This window comes from Limulus polyphemus, unplaced genomic scaffold, assembly GCF_000517525.1.
Source record: "Limulus polyphemus unplaced genomic scaffold, Limulus_polyphemus-2.1.2 Scaffold1786, whole genome shotgun sequence".
Taxonomy (NCBI): domain Eukaryota; kingdom Metazoa; phylum Arthropoda; class Merostomata; order Xiphosura; family Limulidae; genus Limulus; species Limulus polyphemus.
In genome coordinates this window covers 154,067-170,110 of record NW_013667396.1, presented here as the reverse complement: position 1 = coordinate 170,110, position 16,044 = coordinate 154,067, and the positions used below count along the sequence as shown (strand labels likewise).

The following is a 16,044-nucleotide window of genomic DNA, read 5'->3' as shown; positions in this document are numbered from 1 at the left end:
TCGTGATCTTTTGACCCTACAAACGTTTTATAAATGCATAATATGTACGTGTTGTTAAGATACAGTTACAATGACAACTTGAATTATGTTATAGGTTTGGATATTTTGTTTAAGATTACCTATGTTTAGAAAATAATTTATTAAAATTGTTTTTGATTACTTTTTTTTTTCATACATTTCATACAATTTATCAAAGCATTTTTTTTATCACATTTGTCACCAAAACTACATTATAATATTATGGAACATAAAACTAAAATTCAAGTATATTCAAAAAATTACTGGAAGATAAAACTCACAACTTATCAACTTTTGAAAATTAAATTTAGTTCCTACGGGAAAGTTATAAAAAATCTGAAGTTTATAACCTAAATAAAAGTCCATAAAATAGAATATTTGGAATTTGTAATAGAGATTTTTATGTCAGTATGCACAATCACTACTACATGTAGTTGCCTTTCCAGTTACTCATTTATACTTTTGATTATTAGAATGGACAGAAGTAGGTCAAATTCCAAATTCCTTTATGTGGTGAAGCCAGTAGAGCTGATAAAAGAGTAAGATTGGCAGTTATTATAAAAACTGCATTTGGTCTCAAATCAATACAATGATCTCAAAAAGAAAAAGTTACAGTGGATAAAGAGATTACATAAATATCTAATAATAAGAGAACTAATTTACTTAGACAAAATAAAAATGAATCCTGTAAAAACCTTGTAATTTTTTGAAAGAAAAATTATGTTTTTATATTAGATACCAATGTATTAAGGTAATTTAATTAAATACATACAACTAAATAGGTATTGATGGGAGGAATCACGAAGATTATCTTACTGTATATTATAATTTTCCTAAAAAGCAAGTTTTAAAATGAAGCATTTTATTCAATGGTTAATGATTAGTACAAATGAGCAAATGTAATGTGTTATTTCAATTCAACTTATTTGTAATATGAAGATAAATTAATATTTCTACTCATAATTCTAGCTTCCACAAGTTATTTTTCAAAACCTTTATATTATTTTACATGCATAAAAATCTAATTATATCATTTAAGCTCTTAAATAACCAGGTGTGTCCATTCAATATACCTGTTGTATAGTTTGTTTTATTGTATTGCAAAAAATAGTAAATGGATGAATTCCTTTCAAACTTGAAATGAACCTTCAATAGATTATGCAACTTACACAAAAGATCTTATCTTTTTTTATATATGATATTAGTATGAATATCCAGCTTTGAAAAGTAAAAAAAAAGAAAAAAGATTTCATTGTGATATGTTTCTTTAAGAAATCATTAAAACAGGTTACCTTTGTTGTAGATTTTAATTAGTGACTTTGTGTCTTCACATACTGTTGTAAAACTTTACTATAGTTTTTATTCTATAAAACTAACCTTTGTCTTCGGTTTAATTTGAAAAACACAACACAGTTGCAGTGTGTTTACGATATATGGTGTACAACAGAAAACTTTTTTACCATACCAAAATTGTAATCAACCACACTTTTCTAATAACTAATCAGAAGGTTTCATTTAAGTTTAAAACCCATTTTATATAGATTGATATATATATATCAATTTCTTTATAGTAATCTTCTTTGGCCATTCAAGCAGTTACATAAGTTGATAAGGTCTAATATAATCATGACCTTGTCAACAAAACAAAACTTGACATAAGTGAGTGCAAAATGGTCTAACTGAACCTATCTAATCTTATTCCCTGAAAAACCTTCATAATTCATATGAAGTAGAAAATGATAAAGCAACTTTTTGCACTCTCCAAAATACATCATGTCTGTAAATGTGGCAGAAGTTGTCAATAAACATCTGTTATTCTAGCAACATATCATCAAACTTTTATTACTTTGTTCTGATATTTTTGCAAGTCTCTGCTGAACTGGAAGCCATACTGGCTTACACAGTTAAAAAGAACAGTAAAAGACATTTCATTAGATATTTATTAGATCACTAACCTACAGCTTCTTGAAGCTGAAGTATAGGCAATTACATCATACCAAGACAACCAAGGTTTGCTAAAATTGATAGAAGTACACTTATATCAAGTTGGCACTATTTTGTTCAAAACTATTTCAACTTCTTCCTAATGGGATATGCTTGTTTGCTGTTAAACACAAAACTACACAGACTATCTGTGCTTTGCCAACTGCAAATATCAAAACTCAACTTTCAGCATTATAAGCCTTCAGACTACTGCTACATCATGCCCAGAAAAAAAAAATTAGTAAATTAGGAAAAAGTTATATTTTTTTTTCAGAGCACACTGAAATCATCCCAAGATATACAAAATTAAATGAACAAAACTTTCTTATCAAGTCAATTTCAACTCTTGAAATTTTTTAATTGGTTGGAAGAATGACAAAACTTTATGTTTTATAATTCAAGGATATGATTTTGCCCTCAGAGAAGACCTTTAGAGTTAAGATATTTTAAGTATAATAAATAAATATGTCAAATTATTGTTCACTAGAAGTTATTTAAAATATCTATTACTATGTATCAAATATATTTTCTGTTTCTTTCGTATTTTCCCTTGTATTTAAGCCTCCACTGAAAATTATACCTTGGTATATATATATATGATGTATATATATATATATATACAATAACAATACATGCTTTCAATTATAAATGCAAACAGGTTACTGCTGTTTATTCAAAAATTTCTGTCATATTACTTTACATTTCAGATACTATTGTATCAAGACAATCAAAATTTTTACAAGTACACCAGCATTTTAAAATAAAGATGAAGACTGCAGATACATTGAAAAACATTTTTATTCACAAAAGTTTCAAACATTTCAGAATACTTATTCCATCTTCAGCAAAATGTGGAAATAATATTATAATCAATTTTATTATTGACTATTTCATGTCACACATGGACTACTGACAGTGGTGTACATTTCAAACATTTGTCATATTAGACTGATTCAAGGATTGGGCAAATACAGTGTAACCATGAAGGTAATGTCTTATGTTACCTGTAGTTTTGTTTTCCTTTTCTTTAGCTATAGTTTATTCTGTATGACTAAAACCTTGAACAAAAAAGTTAGCATATAAAGTCACATTTAAATCAACAACAAACCTCTTGAACAATCTACTCCAAACATTAACAAGTTAGGCATTTGAGTTACCTTAATTATACAGAATAACACTAATGAAGACTTCTTTTAATTTTCTTTTCAATTTCAAAGCTTAGACCAGAAAGTAGTTTGGAACTTTCTAATAAATGTACTGTAAGAAAGGATAAAAATAATTATTATTTTCGAATAAATACTTAAGACTGTGCTTTGAAAAATATCAAATGAAAGTAAATGTCAGAACAAGCTTGAGTCCATACCTTCATAATACTTTGAGACAAGTTCTTTCTCTTCAACCAAGATTTCTAACTGTGAAGCTAGGGTATACTGTTGAAGACTATGCCGAAGCCAAAGGTGAGCTCTGGTTAGTGATTCTTGAGAATTAGTTACTTCGTTCTTCAAATGTAACTTTTCTGACAATACACAGGGGGCAAGTGTTGGCTTTAAGCTTTTTATGTTAAGAATGAAATCCAAATAGCTCCCTGATCCCTAAAGAGATTAGCAATAAGTAATCTCTAAGTAATAAAAAAAATTCTGAAATTTGTATTTATCAGCTTGATAATACAAATAATGTTAACAAATTAAAACCTTCTCCAGATAATAAAAATGACCATCAAGTAGTTTTTCATAAAATTCCCAAAGACTGAGTTATTCACCTAGAAAAACTGAATGGACACACAAGTTCAACTGTATAAAAAAAACTACCTCAGAATCATTTTTAAACATGTTTTTTAAACTTGTGTAAAAAGCAAAGGAAATAAATGTTTGCTATACTCATTAATTTATCAACCAGTCACTTGTCCTAGTCTGTGTTAAAAATCATTAAAAAGTTATTTCCCATAATACTTTTAACCAAAAGGTAATATCATAACTGAATTTAATGAGGTGATTCTTTTACAGCATGAAAGTTAGTCTGGTTTTCTGTTAATTTATTAATTACACTGATCATTAGCAAAACCAGTCACAAATATGCCTAATAATGAGAAAATTACCTGAGAAAGTTTAATTTCATGAGAGAGTACTCCTTCAACAGCAGCACAGAGACGTGATAGGCCTCCATAAGTATTCCATACATTGGTGCTACAGCTTGCTAATAATCCTTCAACAGTATCTTTTACAGATAACAACAACTGGAGTTTCTCATCTTCAGGATTACTATGATCCATGATGTTAAAACAGATTACAGAACCTCAGATTCTATTTTTAATTTATCACAACAGAAATATGACAGTATTCAATTATCATTCTGTTTTCATTTCACATGTCATTATATGTCCCAGAAACCAGGAGTGAAAAACAATGTTTAGATTTACATGTACATACATAAGACATTTCACTAACTTTAAACTTTTCATATAATGATATATTATTACAAAAGATATGATCAATATGATTTAATTATACTAACACACTCTCCTGCCATTTCAGTTTTATCTGGTAATACAAAATCTGGAAACAAATACAATGAATATATCCATACCCATTACAAAATGTATTCATTCTTTTAAAGATAAAAAAACAAACTAAACAAAATTGTATTTAGAATAAAAAACAATAACTGTGTATATGCCACTGTCAGACAAACAAATAATTTTAAGAAGCATCACGTATACTGAAGATAAGATGGGAAAAGAAGATAAGGTATGATATATTTGTAATGTAGTTTCTTTCTTAACTTCATATTTTAAGTCCTTAAGTAGAAAGTAGGGATTCAATAATGCATACAGTTAAAAAAAATGTATGAAAGAAATTTAACTGATAAAAATCTTCGTTTCCCATGTATAGACGTTAAAGTAATATTAGAAAACACACATTTTCATTAGATAAAAGTGTAAAAACTGGCTCAAAGTAACAACTTGCAAACAACAAGCTCTTTATATTTTCTTATTTTAAAGAGTTAGGGTAAGTGTTTGAAAAGATCTTAATGACTGAACTAAAATGACAGTGGGGAGGAAGAGTGGGAAGTGTGAATGGAAGTAAATACCTGTTGGAAATATATTTTAAGTGTAGAAAAATCATAACTTCTGACAAGGTACCTTACTTCTGCTCACATACATAACTAGAATCCCACATTGAATAGGTGGAGTGACCAGTGCAAGAGAGAAAATAGCAGCATCCTTTGAAAGCATCATAGGACACCCTCATGAGGGAATCCTCTAATAACAGGATTATACATGGGAGACTGCAACACTTCTGTACCAGGTATACTCTCTGCCCAGATGCAGAAAATTATGAGAGAGAAAATGGTTGGACAGTGACACTAACCACAATATATTATAATTTCAATCTCCCTGATGAACAGAATGTGGGTAAAATAAAGGATGTGCCCCAAGGAGTAGAGTGGCTAGGGCACAATGAACTGTACACAGCAAGTCAACTGCGGCCAAAACTCGACCCTCGGGAACTGACATCCATGCAGGAGTAGGAAATATTGTCTTCACCTAAAACTCAGCTGACCAGAGGGAGAAATCTCACTACAAATCAGTGAACAGGACACATATAAGCAGAGCAAAATACAAATATATCCCACTTTAATGAAACCAACCGAACCACCTAAAACACAGTAATATCCTCGGCATAAAGACTTCGAGGGTTAGCGCAATAGGAAGAAGTGAAGCAACCAACAAGTGTACCCACTGTGACCCTCAAGACTAGGGCAGCATACCCGAGGTGAAATAAGTGAGGTACCACTCACCCCCTGAACATATGTGTGAGGACTTATGATGATTGGTTCAACTCAAAATCCAAAAGATAACTGCTGGTAACCAACTTCCATATGGGGGTAAGATGAGGGATCCCAATCGAACGTGTGTTTTCTTATAGCTATCTGCTGTGTCCACCAAGGGGAATCAAACCTCTGATTTTAGCATTGTATATCTGAAGACATACTGATGTTTCACCGGAGGATGATCCCAATCAAAGGGTTGAATTGCATGTATGCCAGCACATCACATGTGTGAGTACATCATGTTGATTGGTTCAGCTCTAAATCTAAAACTCAACTGCTGGGAACTAACATCCATGCGGGGGTAGGATGAAGGATCCCAAATGCACAACATGTGTGAGGACATATTGTGATTGGTTCTGCTCTAAATTCAAAACGCAACTGCAGAGAACTAACATCCATGTAGGAGTATGATGAGGGATCCCAATCATGATGACTCTCAAGTGAATGGAGTTCATTATTGTTTATGTTGTATATCTCTCATTCAGGAGGATACTTCTCGTGTCTACCACCCCTTGGAACTAGAAAGTGGTAAGGACTTTCTTACTCTACTGGAAGAAACAGGGGGAGAAAAACACAGTGGAGAGTCCAGAGAAATATTCACACCGGAGAGAGTACAATGGGTGACCACTAAACCCTATTTTGAAAAGCAGATTAAACCAAATTTATTCAATCTAAGAAATGACAGGTATGGGCAGAATCCCTATATGCTTTACCCATGAAATCAATGGTTCAGTACAGTCAGGAACAGGGAATATTTATGAAGCAAAGATATCACAAGGAATAACCTACAAACGATCCTCTGGAACACCCCATCTCTAGCATATGTGATAGTAAAGAACAGTGTGCATTTAATGGCCATGAAAATTATGAAAGTGAAGTCAACATGGCCTTACAGTGCAGATTTGAGTATAATACTAAGTGACTGAAGTATACCTGGACAGGCAGCATTCACCACAGAGCTGGATTCAGATTGAATCATGGGACAAGCCCCTGAAAAATATATATATATAATGAAAGAAAGAAAACTTACCCAGTTATAGTCATACCAAAGTCTGAAAAATGGCAACAGGTGGAAGACAATAACTCCATGAGGAAGAAACAGCAACATGATGCAGAAAGTGAGAGATGAAAGTATGTGGAGTGGTTCACATGCCCACTTGAAGAATTTCCTCCAAAGGACAACACAGAGGAGACACCAGGGAAAAAATAAGGTGCCTAATCTAATGGAAAGACACCCAGAATAACAGATGGGAAAAAGGAGACATGGAAGGATGAGCCAATCGATTTAAATGCCAAACCCAATTGGTAAGGATGGAAGGAGAAAGATCATGAACAGAGGATAGTTGCTAAGGGAACAGTTATGATGGAAGGAAGCTGTGCGGGCAATATAATAATGAATAACATGAACTGGACATAGATGTATATCTGGATTAGACATAGAATAGAATTGGGAAATGGAAGGAAAAGAAATTGGCTAGAAGGAGGAATTACCCTCCCAAGCCACTGAAGTATAGGGAATGAAAGTTCAATCTTGGTAATGAAGAAGATAAGAGAAATGCTACAGAATATGTGAAATCTCGATAGCAAATAAATCCACCTGACAATGACCACAGGCCAAAAGGAGGAGGAAATAAATGACCACAGGCCAAAAGGAGGAGGAAATAAGGGATAAATGAAACAAGAAGAGAAAGGTTCAAATGAAGGTAAAATAAGGCATTAAAGCACCACATTGACATCCTAATCCAGAAGGGTTGCATGCCATGGAGGTCAACTAATCTGGAAGGAACATAAAGAGTGATAAGGTATGGGAGACAAAAATTTTATGGTACCAGGAATAATGAAAAGTGTGGGATAAGGCCACTCAATAACCCATGATCGAGGATACAGAAGACCCCTGATCAAATAACCAAGTGAAGAAATCTATAATAAGAGGAACAATGGGATGAGCAGGTGAGAACCCACGACCCAAAGACCAATGTCAGAAAATGTTTCACTTACATTAATAAACTTCCATAGAAGAACATTGAATGGAATGTGCCAATATTGAAGATATTCACCATGATAAACTGGATCTCCTTACAAGGATAAAAAACAGGCATGAAGATGAAGGGTAGGAATGGCAGGATGAACTACCTGGGACCAAGGTTGCCATAGAAGGGATGGAGTTCTGGGAAGAGGCAAAGGTGGAGCAGGTTGGATTTGAAGCAGCCTCAAAAACCACAGCTGGGCCAGCAAGTAAAGGGCAATCAGAAGGACTTGACACAGAGCAGAGTGGATGACATAAATCACCCTGGGAAGGAGTCGGATAGGAGGATACACGTAATGGAATTTGTCTATCCAAACCTGACTGAATGCATCTACAACACTGGAGACAAAAACAGAGGATTGTGGCAAATGCATCCAGGTGCAGAGTACCCATCCAAATGCATAGCCATTGGAAAACTTGAAGATCTAGAGACCATTCCAATAAATAAATTTATCTGGTCAGGAAATATGATCTATGTCAAGGTTGAAAGCACTCAGAACATGACACACAATTAGGTGAATACTGTGCATGTGCACCCAAAAAAAGAGATCCAACATTCAACAACAAAGGGAACAATGTGCCTCCCTGGTGATTGATATATGCCACCACTGTAGAATTGTCTGTATGAATCATAACCAGACAACCACTGGCAAGATGAAGAAAATGATCCAAATCTTGATGGACAGCAAAAACCTCCTGGATATTAATATGGTAAGACTGTTTGGTTACAGTCTACTGACCTGAAGCAACTTGAAGTGAAGAGTCTGTGAAATTACGTAAATCTGGGCAAGGGAAAAGAAGCAGATCCTCCATAAGGAAAGAAAGAAAGGCACTAGGAATATCCAAGGGATCCCACACAAGGTTCCATTGGTTGTGAAGAATCCATTAAAAATATCTCACATGAGCATGACCTTTGAGGATAAGTGCTGCCATAGAGGACTACATCCTCAAATGAGATAGAACCTTGGAGGCAGTAATAAAGGGAGCAGTAAGGCATTGATGACTGGCAGCTCCTTCGCACAGAGTCAAAAAGGAGAAGGTTGGGCCTGACTGAGATAAGTGTCGAACAAAACACCCATATGGATAAGTTATTGGATAAGAACAAGAAACAATTTCTCCAACTTGATCAACCAACTGACCCAAGTCACCTCCATAAGAAGCAGATGAGTGTGTCATGTAGACTACAGTTCAGAATGAGCCAACAGAAGCCAGTCATCCTTGTAATGGTGGAAGCACAACCCTTGAGACTGGCAAAAGCCTTGATACTGACAAAAGGCATACAGTACAGTAGCAAGCCCAAAAGGTAGAGCGCAAACTTGATAAACCACCTCGTGATGAACAAACTGAAGATAGCATCTCGATTGCTGTGATATAGGAATATGGAGATCAGCATTCCAGACATTGACCTTGGTCATCCATAAGCCTAGAGAAAAAGCTCATCTGGGGGAGTGAAACAACTCCATAGTAAAACAAGTTAGCACCAAGAAGCGATTGAGCCATGACAAATCAATCATAGGCCATCAGTCTACAGTTTTCTTGGGGACAAAAACAGCCTGGAATGAAATCCTAAGGAAGGGTGAACCACAGGTTCAATGGCACTCTGAAGAAGATCCTGTACTGCCTCAAACAGATGCTGATGTGTGGTAAATGAGCCCCCACCAGACCAGAACCCACAGAGTAGTCACCAATACTGTAACAGCATGACAATTAGCATTTAATAAAACAAAAAGAAGATCCCTAGTGGAAGGAAAGGGTAAGGGATGGGAAGAATTAGGATGGGGAACAGAAATAGGGATGGTTGAGGTGCCATGCAAGACAAATAATCAAATAATGGGGAAAGAATTAATTGCTGTCTTACAGGTTCCACTCATGATTCCAAAGTCGCTGGAAGATCTCCAAACTCCAAGCAATGGAGAAAAGAAGACATACGTAAGTCCCTAAGATAAGAAGATGGAACACAAATGTGGTATAAAACAGTGTCTTTTCCCAAAAAATCCCAACAACAGAGCAATCGTGTGTGTAAAGAAAGTGCCAAAGCCAACAAGGATGTAATTAAGGCAAATGTATCCCCCCCCAAAAAAAAAACCCTCAGGATCTCAGTGTATAGTGGAAAAGTACCATAATATAGATGTGAAGGCAAGTGAATTGGGCGTGGGACAAAAGAACAGGACAAAACGGTCTGCCTCTCAAGTGGGTAAAATGGATTCCAGTTGCTGAGAATCTAGGAATGGAAAATCAGCCTGATGGTAGGCTAAAGAAAACTGACCTGACACCAGCGGAGAGAGAGGCATGCCAGCACCCTCAAGTAACTGACATACAAAATGCTCAACATGAACCCCAATATCATGAGATGGTGGAAACACAAAATACTGAGAAGAAGAAGAAGGATCACGTAACAAGGACGGTAGAGGATTATATGAAATGAGGGAAAGGGATAAAACATGTGTCCAAAAAAGTTGTGATAGGCCTAACAAAACCCACATTAGGAACTTGGGAAGACACAGCAAATTCAGGTGGAAGAAAAAGGCTGTCAAATGCTTTGGTGTACTGAACAGATTTGGCTTGTTCAGGAGGAAGTTAGGCAACATCAGGAGAAGAAGTTTGGTTCAAATAATCTCTCGTCAAATAATTGCCGATAATTCCAAAGTTGAGATCCTCCACCTGAAGCCTGTTTAAATGTGCTGGTAGAAGGTACAACCTCCAATGTGGTAACTTACACTTCAGAATTCATAATGGAATTGAAAAGCAAACAGAACTGTTTTGGTAAAGAAAGAAATGCACAGAAAAGTTACTAATTTCTTTAACTTGATAGAAAATTAAATAATACCACAACTGAATGAGGTACAAATTAAAACTAGATAAAATAAGTAAGAAAATTGAAAAATAGTCGCTATAAAAATTCAAGTCAAAGAGAGCACTAAATAAAACATCCAAACAAGAAGTGATAGTTAGGTACAATAGCACAGAGGGAGTCACATGAGTCACGTGTGTGTGGGTCACATCTATTGATGGAGGTTTGTCTCATGCAAGATTCAGTTAAACCATATTAACCAAGGGGTACATGGGAGTGAAAGGCTTGTGACATGCAAAAAAATGTTGCAAATAGAGGGCAGTACTGAATATGAATAGCTATGTGAGCAGAAGTATGATACCTTGTCAGAATTTCATTTATTAGAAAAAATAAATAATTAAATGACAATATAGATAAATTGAATTCTCAGATCATGCTTTATACATAGAAGCTCATAACAAACTCTGTCTAAGTTCTTTACTAATTCCCTTTATATTTTGTAATATAACTAATACAATTATAGCTTACCTTTCTTTGTCATTGTTTGTGTATTCATAATTTCCAAACCGATTCTTTCTCGCCATTCCCTACTTGATTAATTATTTCTGTTAATAGATCATGTAATTAATATACTTTCCTACCTAAATAAGAGTAAGATGTATATATTAAGCCTAATGAAGCATTCTCAGAATGTATTAACTAAAGCAATACACATATATCTAATTTACACACCATTAAAGTTAAAAAATGCTGTACAAGTTTTAAAATACTAGAATTGTTATTTATTATTCTAAGAGTGCAGTTATCATGAGGCAGTTAACTAGCTAAAAAATGTTCTTTTTTTGAAGCCTAAGTTACCCCTTTGTCTCTTTGGTTAACCACTGTAGTCTGCTTTTAATCAGGCCAATGTCAGCTGTAGAGCAACAGAAAACTTCATGTTAAAGAATTATATTTCTCCATAGGCATCTAACACATACAGTAGAAGGGCACATCCTTCCCACACTTTTTCCAGTTAGTGTACATACATTATTATCAACAACTATATTAGATTGACTTAGCTTTCCACTTTCCAGTAAATTATGTATTCCTGGGGAGGGAGGGACATTCAATGTTAATGTGAAGTTTTGTTACATGTAATTTTAAATATACTGCATCATATTGTTTCAAAATACTTTAGACATAGCCAACAGTGTACCAGTGCTACAGATAAGGGGTTTACTAGCATAATTTCTCATCAGAAATCAACCATTTATAGCCTTAAAAAATATTGAGAAGTTGTTTTACTGATAAAAAAATTACTACAGCTCCTGCAACTTTTAATTATAACTATATTTGGTGATATAATTTGCTAAATTAATCCTATGTCAAATTTCTTCTTTTAAAATAATAAAATAATTCACAATTAGTTAAATTACTTTATATCACAAAATGTTACTGCTGCACTTTATAAAAAATTCAAAATTACTCCTGCCAACAGAAATCTGGTAGTGATTACTCCTTACAGAAAAAAATATAAGGAGCACTGATGTAAATGTACTAGGTAAAATTGTTAGGAAAATAAATCGAATCGTATATGGAAATTAAACTTGATTATCTTTATCATAAACTGCGGGTAGTATTTATGCATTATTATTGTGATATAAAGTACACTACAAAAATAGGGGGGAGGGGTGAAAGGAGTATGAGGCCATAAAGTTCAAATGTAAACTTAAAACAGAAACTAAATGTATATTTTATTACCTTTATAAATCTTAAAATCAATATTAAATGCAATGCTTTATTTTGCCTTCTTTGCAAAGAATTCTTTAATTTGAAAAGGAAAACCTATACAACAACCAGACAGCTGTTAAAATGTTTGACACTAGTTGGTGGCCAGACATCTATCACATCCCTAATGAGGCTACAGGTATTTAATTAGGTCTGTTCAAGAGTTGAAAAAAATAATGTATGCATATCCTTATCAATTAATTTTATATATACATGATACATTTTTAATATGGAAACAACATTTGGGAATACTAAGGTTACCAAAATTCCTTCAAAAATTAGAATTATTCTGGTTAGTATCAGCTTGTCCCAGCATTCATGAAGCTATTAAAAGTCACTGACATAAATGCTAAAAACAAATGTTGTAACCATATCTCTGAATGATTCCACTAATCGCATTTTTAAAATGCCCATTTGTCTCCACTCTTTGCTTTCCACCTTTTTCTAACAACTTAAATGTAGCCAACTTACTAATTAATCTTTTGTGAAACTCTTTATCAAAAGCTTTCTGAAGGTTAATATGAAATCATCTACTAGAGTACCCTGATCCCAAAAAGTAAAGACCTATCAAAAGGAGCCATTTGAACTATCAAGGCTATCCCATTTTCTACTACACCCCTACTTCAAATCCCTTCACTTACATTTAACCTTAATCTCTGCAATATTCATTCAATCTCCTCTTAAAGCTCTTCACTGTTACAGCTTCTACCATACCTGAAGGCTAAAGCCAAAGTACTCTCTACACTGACTATTCTATTATAAAAGTGACACTGTGTTAAATGTCTGAATTTTCCGTATCTTCAATTTATGTCCTCTAGTTTTACTGCCTGCATATATTTGTAAAACATCATCTTGTTTTATGGATTCCAACTATCTAACAATTATAAAAACCTCAATCATGTCTCCACAAGACCTTCTCCTCTCCAGCAAAAACAGGATTAGGCTTCATATTACCCCCATACAATAAACCTTCCAAACCCAGAATCATCTTGGTAGCTGTTCTCTGAATCCTCTACAAGAACTCAACTGTTCTCCAAAAGCAAAATAATAATATTTTAATCAAATACTCGTCTTTCCAATGCTTTTCTAGAGATATCTGGAAATATGGCAGGTTCCAACACCTTGCTAGCAACAGAAGGCCTATACAAGTTTCCTGGACTCTCTAAAGTCTAAACCCTAGTTCTTTTAAGAAAAGGTTGCACTGGAAATCTTCCAGTCATCAGGATTATCTTCATTATTAAAAGACTTCAAAATTGAAGTGAAAGCTTCTACTAATTATTTGCAAAATAATTTATAAATTTTGGATAAATCTCTCCAGGGCTAACATTTTTATCCATAAGATGAATAAGTTTATCATGTTTTTCTATCAATATAAATACAATTTAATGAAAAATTCCTTCCCATCTTTCAAGAAATTGAGATATTCTTCTCCATTTAAAAAAAACATTACTACAACAGTAATGTTTCCTTTCTCCAAAATAAGAATCCATTTAAGTCTCTTAAAAAATAATTATTTTTTCTTTTCTACAGTTAACAGTTAAGCTTAGCACTATCATTTTAATGCACTTGTTGCATACTTTGCTTTATTGAAAAAACAAAACAACTACTGGATGAAATAGTTTGAGACTTCAGAATTACTTTTTACAGCTTATATATTTTGTATGAATTTGCAGTTTTGATATTTCAAACATATTTCAGTATGATACATTTTTTTAAGAAACTATTAAAAATCCTTTCCTTTGTTGTAGATTTTAATTGCTAATTTTTATATGTTCTTACACTCTTTTAAAACTTTCCTATAAATTCCTAGTTTTGATTAAAACAAAAAATTTATGCAATTTTACTGTGTATATAATCACTGGAAAACAATAAAAATAACTTTACCATACCATAATTATAACCAAACTGACTGTTTTTTAAAAGTCAATCAGAAGGTTTTATTTTAATATAACTAATAAATTCCAAGTCCACTTCACACATTGATATATATATATATATTTTTTATTTTATTTTTTTTTCATTTGTTTATGGTGATTTTATTTGCCCATCTAAGTAGATACTTGGATACAGGTAAATTCAGGAAATTCACAAACACTAATGATTTCATCAGAATCAACCCAAAATCAAAAACTTACAATTTTCTTTGGAAATTTTTATGTATAAAATAAATCTTTTTTATTGAATAAATCTCAACTCTGAAGTATTTTAATTTTTTTAACAGGTGGAAAAACAACTACAAGTTTTGAGATTTTTTCCTTGTAAGTCTATCATGCATGCCTTTTTGTGTATTTTTATATTTGCACAGCCTTAGCAGTCAATAGTAAAGGTCTTAAAGCATTGTTTGAACTGAATCTTTAATATTTCAGGTGTTTTTTGGCCTGAATGTTCTATTAGGATTTTGTGATACAAATAACAGAAGTATCTAAATTGACATTGTAGTGCACAGCTCAGTGTCAAGATACTTTTACTGACTGGAAGATTTCAACATGTTTAATGAGTAGGGGATATAGCATTCATTGTTACAGCATTATGAAATAAGAATCTTGAATGTTCATTCTCTCAGAAGAGCTAGATTTCCAAATCCAGCCTGATGCATAAATTTTCAGGCTCTGCAGCTAACACTATACATGCATTCAAAAAAATAACATTGGGAAAATGATGATTAACGTTATCCATCCATTCATGAGAAATTGCCACCTTTTAGGTCATATCCTCAGGTGTTTTTGTCAAAAATTTCACACATTTAACCAAACAATCAATTTAACATTTTAACTGTTAAAAAAAAAATTACATCTTCTAACTAACGGGCCTTCGGAGTAATGGGCCCTTGGACTAACAGACCGTTACCACTGATACAACAATGAGTAATATCAACAACAATTAATAATCTCTCCACAATCAAAATTTTAATTTGAGCAGCTTATTTCAGGAATGTCTAACATTAACATAGAAATTAATCTTATTTTTAACTCCCTTTCAGTACAGCTAATATACTTGCCTCATGCCTTGTCGATTACAAAATAAGATACCCAAGTCTGATTTCTTCATGTCTACTTAAACTTAGTTTAAAGAGACGAGACTGAAGAATGTATTGCTTATTTAAGGTATTACTGGAAAGTCACAAGATGTTCCTTTTCACTTTAATGCAGACCTTTAAGTTTTGGGGTGTTAGTTTTACATACAAATTCTTATGTGTAAAGAGGTGATTACTGAAATCTTTAGAGTGAAATAATAAATTAACTCATAAGAAAAATTGCTCCTAGTACTGTTTGGTAGGTGTTAAGTTTTAGTCAGTGTTTTACCCAGGGTTTTAGATTATATCAAAAATCAGATATGCAGGTCTCTCATTTTTGATAGGTCAATATAAAGTGAGCATGTACCTGAGGATTGGAGAGTTTGGTAATGTGACTTTATTTTTAAAGGTGGGGATGACAAAAGTTGCTCTGGGAATTATTCACAATTCAAATCGAATGCAGATGTCACTACCAGAACTCCCAACATGGCGAACACATAAAGAATAAAGTGCTACCTAACACTTACTATTAGTAGCTTGTGTTTGTCTTGTTTTTGTTTTTGATATTGTGCAAAGCTACATGAGGGCTATCTGCGCTACCCGTCCCCTAATTTA

General features: G+C 33.3%; 1 protein-coding gene across 1 annotated transcript in view; it reads right to left on the bottom strand.

Moving 5' to 3' along the window:
• The window catches only part of LOC106464930 (run domain Beclin-1-interacting and cysteine-rich domain-containing protein-like), an 80,589-nt gene that overhangs the window by 62,333 nt on the left and 2,212 nt on the right, over positions 1-16,044 (bottom strand). Inside the window, 3 exon segments of the mRNA XM_022392743.1 lie at positions 3,365-3,593; positions 4,097-4,259; positions 11,178-11,254. Coding sequence (XP_022248451.1) covers positions 3,365-3,593; positions 4,097-4,259; positions 11,178-11,233 — 448 coding nt within the window. The 5' untranslated portion in view covers positions 11,234-11,254.